At 35.2% G+C, this 7,899-nt stretch overlaps 1 protein-coding gene across 2 annotated transcripts; it reads right to left on the reverse strand.

Annotated features, from left to right (window-relative positions):
- LOC107643924 (two-component response regulator ARR5) lies at positions 3,201–5,744 on the reverse strand. 2 transcript variants are annotated; one of them, XM_016347682.2, is made up of 6 exons: positions 5,553–5,744; positions 5,280–5,513; positions 5,097–5,179; positions 4,911–4,988; positions 4,741–4,811; positions 3,201–3,546 (listed from the first exon to the last, which is right to left on the reverse strand). In XM_016347682.2, the coding sequence occupies exons 2-6, from the start codon at positions 5,413–5,415 to the stop codon at positions 3,333–3,335; spliced, it is 582 nt and encodes a 193-aa protein (XP_016203168.1). In that variant the 5' UTR covers positions 5,416–5,513; positions 5,553–5,744; the 3' UTR covers positions 3,201–3,332. The 2 variants fall into 2 exon arrangements, with proteins under 2 accessions (XP_016203168.1, XP_016203167.1); XM_016347681.2 differs by having other exon boundaries at positions 5,280–5,709.

The raw sequence follows: 7,899 nt of genomic DNA on the forward strand, positions 1-7,899 counted from the left end.
CATAGGATGTTAGGGAAAGCTGTCAGGAACGGACGTATTGCTCCGCTACTGATCGGGGGAGGTCATATCGAATTGTCACATCTCCAATTCGCAGATGATACCATCTTGTTTTGTCCTCCTGAGACAGAGACAATTGTGAATTACAAGAGGCTATTGCAGTGCTTTGAACTGATGTCCGGGTTGAGCATCAACTTTGATAAGTCGAATATGATCTCGGTGAACTGCGAGCAAGGTTGGGTTGATCAGGCATGTGATCTCTTGGGGTGCAAGCAAGCTGTCTTACCTGTTCGATACCTCGGAATTTCTTTAGGAGCAAACCCACGCCTGGTGAAGACTTGGAAACCGATCATAGATAAGGTGGAAGAGAAGCTTAGCTTATGGAAAGTGAAGGTTCTCAACAAGACAGGTAAGCTTGTCCTCATTAAATCCGTGCTGAATAGCCTACCAATGTGCTACCTAAGTCTGTATAAGATGCCGAAGGCGGTTGCTGATAAGCTGATTGCATTACAGAGGCGCTTTTTGTGGTGTAAGGAGGATGGAAATTTTGGTATACCTCTAGTTAAGTGGGAGCTGGTTCAGGCACCGAAAAAGGTTGGGGGCTTGGGTGTTGGAGATGCAGTGCTTAGGAACACAACGCTCTTATTTAAGTGGTGGTGGCGGTTTTCAAAGGAGGATTTCACATTGTGGAAGAAGATTGTTTGTTTGTGTAACAATTTGAACCCGAATGTTATGCTAGCATATCAGGCCTTAACGGTACATGGAGGGCCCTGGAAAGACATATGCCAATTGAATATAAAAGAACATCAGGTACGACAGAAAATGGTTAGTGGCCTGGCAATGGAGGTAGGGAATGGAAGCAAAACCTGGTTTTGGGAAGATAACTGGGTTCAAGGCGGTCCTCTGAAAGTGAGTTTTCCAAGACTCTTCTCTATTTCAAACCAACAGGGCTATGTGATACGGGATTGTGGGTTTTGGGATGGGTTAGAGTGGATTTGGAATTTTCACTGGAGGAGGGAGTTATTCCAATGGGAGTTGGAACTAGTTCATCAACTTCATGATAGGTTAAGGCCAGTGAAGCTATCAACTGGCAGGGAGGATAATGTTGTTTGGAAGTTTGATAACAAGGGTGTCTTTTCTACGAATTCCTTTATGCAGGTCATACAATCGGAAACTCTGTCGGACGATATCACGAGCTATAGTTTTACAAGTTCGATTTGGAGAGGAGTGGTATCTCCGAGAGTGGAGCTTTTTGGATGCTTTGTGTTAGTTGGTAGAGTGAATACCAAGGAGAGACTGAGCAGATTGGGTGTTATTCCTCATGGTGATAGTATTTATGTTCTGTGTAAAAAGGAGATAGAATCGATGCAGCATTTATTTCTTCTATGTGAGGTTACATGGCAGGTGTGGTGCACTTGGTTGAGGTATTTTGGTACCGCTTGGGTTGTTCCTGGAACAATGAAAGGGCTGTTTAAAAGTTGGACTGGCATGCACAATAGAAAACAAGAGCAGAGGACGTGGTTGACTGGGTTCTTTGCAGTTATCTGGAACATCTGGTTGGAACGGAACGACAGAATTTTCAAGAATACAGAAGCAGGTGGTTCAGCATTTATTTCTCCTATGTGAGCTTACATGTCAGGTGTGGTGCACTTGGTTGAGGTATTTTGGTACCGCTTGGGTTGTTCCTGGAACAATGAAAGGGCTGTTTAAAAGTTGGACTGGCATGCACAATAGAAAACAAGAGCAGAGGACGTGGTTGACTGGGTTCTTTGCAGTTATCTGGAACATCTGGTTGGAACGGAACGACAGAATTTTCAAGAATACAGAAGCAGGTGTTGAGATCATACAAAGTAGGACGGTGTCGAGCTACCAAGAATGGACTTCCAGGGATCCCCTTGGGTGTTGATGGCAATACAGGAGATGCCAAAGAAATTGATAACTTTGTAAGCAGCCACCTTTTATTTTCTGTTTATTTATGCTCCACTCTATTATGTTGAACTTTCTTTGTTTCAAAAAAAAAAATTAAATAAAGACCCATAATAGAATCGAGACAAAATTGTACTAGAATTTAAAAATAGCTTTTTGGTAGGTCTTAACATGAAAATATATTGCACTCTTAAAATAATACATGTTTCAATGAATATTCTTATTATTATTAATTTTAATTTTGAGGTTAATTTTATGAAAATTCAGCAACAAAGTCTAGTTAAGATTTCAGAACATAGAAAAAAAAAAAGAAAAAAAAAAAACATCAGCAGTATAGTCTTTCTTTAAGGCATCCTTTAAATGCCCAAAATGATTGTTCGCATTGAGAATGCACTACTATCTTGGGCAGATTTTATCTTGCAATATCATGGATATAAATTGTAGAGTTGTCACAATTGGAGTTGTATCCACTTGGAAACCTATTCCTTATATGCAATTTCTTTTTGGTGAGGATTCCTTACATGCACTTTATGCGTAAGTAATCATTCCTTTGGTAGTAGCACTTGATAAGATACTTCTTTATTTTCACAATAATGCTATTGTGATTTTAATTACAAAATTCATATTATTTTAGGTAGTTTATCTCTTTAGGTTTTGTGGATGTCATTGAAACAATTTTATTGTCTTTATCTAGCACTACGAAGCAGCAAATTACAATCTCAAGGCTCTGCGTACATGTTTTTGTTTTATTTATTTATTTATTTATTCATATATTTCCTCAAGTCCACACTCCACAATGCTAGTCTCTGTTAAAAATTTAACATTTTAAATTGATTGTCAGTATAGAATTTCAATGCAACACAATTTTCAGACCAATTTTATCCTTATACTCCTTTTGGGATATATAGTTACAAATTATGATATGGAAAAGAGCGAAGGATATTTTAGTCTTTTATTTAGTTCTTAGAAGTTTAGAACATAATGATTTTTTTAGAATTTGGATCTTCTAAATTTTAAATTTATACTTTAGAAGATAAAGTGTGATATTCTATCTTTAAATGATTTCTCTCTTATATTTATTTTTAATCCCACTTATAAAATAAATGGTAAGAGATCACACTTTACTCTCTAAAGTAAAATTCAAACTTTAGAGAATCCAAATCCATTTTCTTAAAGCTTATGCACAACACTAACATTGTGGCTCAGAATGAGTACTTTGGTAAATTCCAAAGGATACATAATTTCTGATGAACAGTATACGATAGAAAATTCAATCCTCTGTCTCTTTTGTTTTCCTAGTTCTCATTGTCAGCAATCTATAGTGTAAAATGCACATTACATCATGAGGCTTTGGTATATGAACAATGGTTCTGGCAAAAATGGAGAAATAATAAGATAAATACAACTTCTCATAGTTTAGATTTCTTTGAGGCCAAGGTGGATGGAGACAATGGTGAAAGTTCAGTTGTTAGAGACGGAATGCAATCAACGGAACGCCTTCGTTTTTGAGATCTTTTGCCTCCTTTCATCCCTTCACCTCTCATGATGAAATCCGTCACACGTTTTACATCGGACAACTTAACAGGTTTCAACAGAAACTCCTCTGCTCCTTCTTCCAAGCAACTGAAAATTATTAAATTGAACTATGATCAGTGATTCTATAAATAATGGCCATTCAAACAAGCAACAAAAATTTCAATTATATATGGCAATTAATAATTATATTGCAATGACAATAATTGTTGCCGATAATCTGTGTGGACAAGCAGACAAGTCAGAATCAGTATTTGATCCTGCTGCTTCAATCATTGAGGTCAAAATTGGCAATTAAGGGCAGCATGTTACTCAATGCTTTAGATATCCATTTGTATCACTTGAATGGTCTTTGCAAGATTGCTTGTAAAATCAAGGACATGGGATGTGATAATGTCAATAACCTCAAATCCCGGGAAAATCATATTTGGCCATGTGTTGTCTAGTGAATTATTGTTTTCACCGAGAAACAATAACTGTTGCCAGCCTAGCATAATTGGCAATCCCAGAATTCCTTTAGACCTTACTCTTGGGTTGATATTTTAATCTAGCCAACAAGTGCCCCTACCTAGGATAGAAAGTTCAACTAAATAAAAAATCAATAACTAAATTACCTACCAATATAAAATACATATTAAAATATAAAATATACAATGAAAAAAAGTTGAATAACACATGTATATATACACAAATATATGATGGCTAATTTGGGGGCTGATTTTTTATGTACACGAAGCATTTTTGTAGAAGATTTACTAAATAGAAAAGCATTGAAAATTTCAACTTTTTAGTGTTATTAAAAGTTTCATATGCTATCCTCATGTCTTGTTAGCACTAACCCCAACCCAACCAAACTGCCATGCCAGCCTAAACCTAAGTGGCTATCATATCAAAAGATCTTAGAAACTTTGACACCCTTTCCTCCCGATTATCATTTCTAAATTCTGGATCCCCACAAGGGTGTTAATGTTATAATTGTTGTATTTGTGGAAGATTTGCATCTTTACATCAAGCAATTTTTTGTTTGAGCAAACCTGAATTAGAAAATATAAGGAATATAATGTAATTTGAACTAATCTAATCATCCAAATATACATCTTTTTCACAATTAGAGATCTGCGTTCTATATACACATACATATACATATGTTCCACAAAAAGAGTAATAGAATTCAATTTTTTTACAATTCTAGATCATTATAAACCAGCTAGAAATTAACAAACACCATCATTAAACCCTAAACCATGCTTAGCTAGAACAAAACAAGGTGAAGGTGTTATTTACCTATCAATTCGGGTCAAGATATTCTCAGAAGACATCACCACCACCGGAATCTCTCTAAATATCGATGATTCCTGCTTAAACAAACATAAATTGGTATACGTTAACAGTCAAAGATTCAAAATCCCCTTTTATAATCCATACAAAAATAATATAACAGCATAGATTCTCACCTTGATCTTCTTTAGGAGTTCAAATCCTGTCATCCCCGGCATGGAATAGTCAGTCATTATCAGATTAACCTTCATGCTCTGTCAAACAAATGAAAAAAAAAAATAAGCAACACTTCCGTGGTGGAATTCAATTCAATTCATTAAGAGTAACACAATTTTAAAGCCTTTGTTCTTTTTTTTGCTTACATCAAAATCAATTGAACTATTTTTCTCTCCTCCATCCAACCCTAGATACTGTAAAGCTCTAGTTCCACTGTCCACAACTGTCACTGCAAAATTAAAACCAAGTTCCAATAAGCTTTTAGAGTTCAGAATTTTCAATCCAAGGAATGAAAATAAAATAAAAACAACTACAACGAATTTTGTTACCTTTGCATGAAGAGATTTTGAGCAACCGTTCAATGACCTTGCGATCAACATGGCTGTCATCAACGGCAAGGACGTGAAGCTCACGCGCGGACACTTCAGGCAGTCGCTGAATGAAAACATCGGCGGCAGCTGCCATCTCCGATCAAGAGAATATTCCTTTGAAGTTTGAAGAAAAATGAGAAAGGAGAGACGGAGAGTGTGTTTGGAAGAAAAGCAGAGAAAGACTAAAGAGGAAGGCTGAGAAGGCAGAGAAGGGAGAAGGAAGAGAAAAAGGTTAGTTGAGAAAGAGAAGGGGAAGTTGCTTTTGCTTTATAGGTTGAAAGGTGACAGATTCTGAGGATCCATATCTGGCGAGAGATCTCCTTTGTTTTCGATCGGAAATCCACGAGACAAGATTATCCCACCTGCACTTGTCGCTTCCCCTGTCAAACTCCTACTTTTATAGTTTTATTATTATTGTTTCTTCTTTAATTATATGTTTTTCTTTGTCACATGATATAAGAAAATACATATAAGAATGAAAAATAAAATTACTTTATAAAAATAGAGATGGATAAAGATCCAAAATATTAAAATGAAGATGAGTGAAAATTTAGTGTTGGCTAAAAATAATAATTTGATGATGAGTAAATTAAAGATATTTGTTTGGACTATGTCGAAAAAGTACTTAAACGTAATCGGAAAAAATCATCAATGAATAAGCTAGATTGATCGAAAGTGTAAATTGAAAATAAAGGTTCGTGATCGAAGCCATGGAGATGTCAGTGATTAAGGAGTTATGTTTGATTTCCTTGTATAAGGAGTACGTAAAGAAAATCTGATTGGTTGAAGATGGCTATAAATAGACATAGCTTGGAAGGAATTGGAGTTGTAATTCGGTTTCAGAAAACACTCTCGCACACTCACATCTCCAGCGATTTTTTGAGTTTGCAAAAAGCTTTCTTTTCTGTAGGATTTCTTCCAAGCCTTTTAAATTTTTTTAACTTTCTTGTAATCTTTTCATTTATGCAAATTTACTTTTTTGCAAAGCCTTTTTTTTTTCTTTAACATTTTCATATTGTCTTTTGAATTCAAAGTTCTTTGACTTTTGTTGAAGGTATTTTATTGCTTTAATTTAATTTCAAGTCATTTATTTTGGTTCTGTAATTTTAATTTCAAGTCATTTAAATTCTATTTACGTTTTGAATTTTTTCCTCTTCTTTATTCATCCAAAATTGGGACCTTTTAATGTACAACTCGAAACTGGTACTCATAAGAGGAGTAGGTTTCGCTTCTAAATTATTAGATATTGAACCAACCTAGATTTGCTAAAAATCTGCATAATAAATTGGCACGTCCGGTGGGACAGTTTTGAGAAAGTGTGTCAAAAATTTTTTGTGATGATTTAGTTTATGCAACTTAGAAGTGAAAGGATTATACATATGGTGGACCAAATCTCTAATACTAATAGTGGATTATCCATAAATGATAACGTTCCTATAATTGCACAAACTTCGGCAAAGTTAACATCACATATGGAATGTAGTATGTTGGAAGAGAATGTGACGGTTAGCAATCCCTTGCTAGGAATAGTGGGCGTAATCCACGCCTAGGGATGGCAACGTGATAAACACCATTTTTAGGGTTTGTCTTGTACTTAATTGAGTGAATTTTATCCATTATTCTCACACTTATTCATAGAATTCGCATATTTTACATTTTTCTTCATAATTTTGTGCTATGATTAAAAACATGCTTCTTTGACCTTAAATTTGCTAATTATTACCATTCGATGCCGTGATATGTTTGTTAAGTATTCTCAGAGTTTATAGGGAAGGAATGACTTAGAGGATGGAAAGGAAGCATATAAAAGTGGAAGAAATACAAGAAATTGAAAGAATTGCTAAGATGTCAATTCTGACCTCTTTGTACTAAAATCGATCATAACTTGAGTTACAGAGGTCCGAATGAGGCGGTTCCAGTTGCGTTGGAAAGTTAACATCTGGGGCTTCAAAATGATATGCAATTTGTCATAGTTTCCATGCAGTTAGGTGACGCACACGCGTGACCTTGCGAAAGTTCAGCGACGCGTACGCGTGACAGAGCCACGTGCTGAACGTATTAGAAAACGCTGGGGGAGATTTCTAGGCTGTTTTTGGCCCAGTTTCAAGCCCGAAAATACTGATTAGAGACTGCAGAGTGAAGGAATCAATCATTCAATATTCATTCACATAATTTTAGGTTTAGATGTAGTTTTCTAGAGAGAGAGAGAGAGGCTATTTCCTCTCTCTAGGTTTTAGGTTTCTTAGTTTCAATTCTTTTCAATTTCAGATTTCTATCTTAGTTCAATTTAATTTCTCTTCTACTTTTATTTGTTCTAGTACTTTAGTTATCTATTTCTCTTGTTGATCTCTTTATGTTGCTATTTTGGTTTATGAATTCTCATGTTAGATTCAATTTTCTATTTAATGCAATTTGAAGTATTTCATAATTATTGTTCCTTTCTTCGTTTGTTATTATTGATGTTTACAATTGGTTGTTTAGATTTAATATTCCTTATTAGTTTTCTATGTTTTTATGTTGTGCCTTCCAAGTGTTTGATAAAATGCTTGGGAGGGTTTTAAGTTAGATTTTTATATTC

This window comes from Arachis ipaensis, chromosome B05 (assembly GCF_000816755.2).
Source record: "Arachis ipaensis cultivar K30076 chromosome B05, Araip1.1, whole genome shotgun sequence".
NCBI classification, from domain to species: Eukaryota; Viridiplantae; Streptophyta; class Magnoliopsida; order Fabales; family Fabaceae; genus Arachis; species Arachis ipaensis.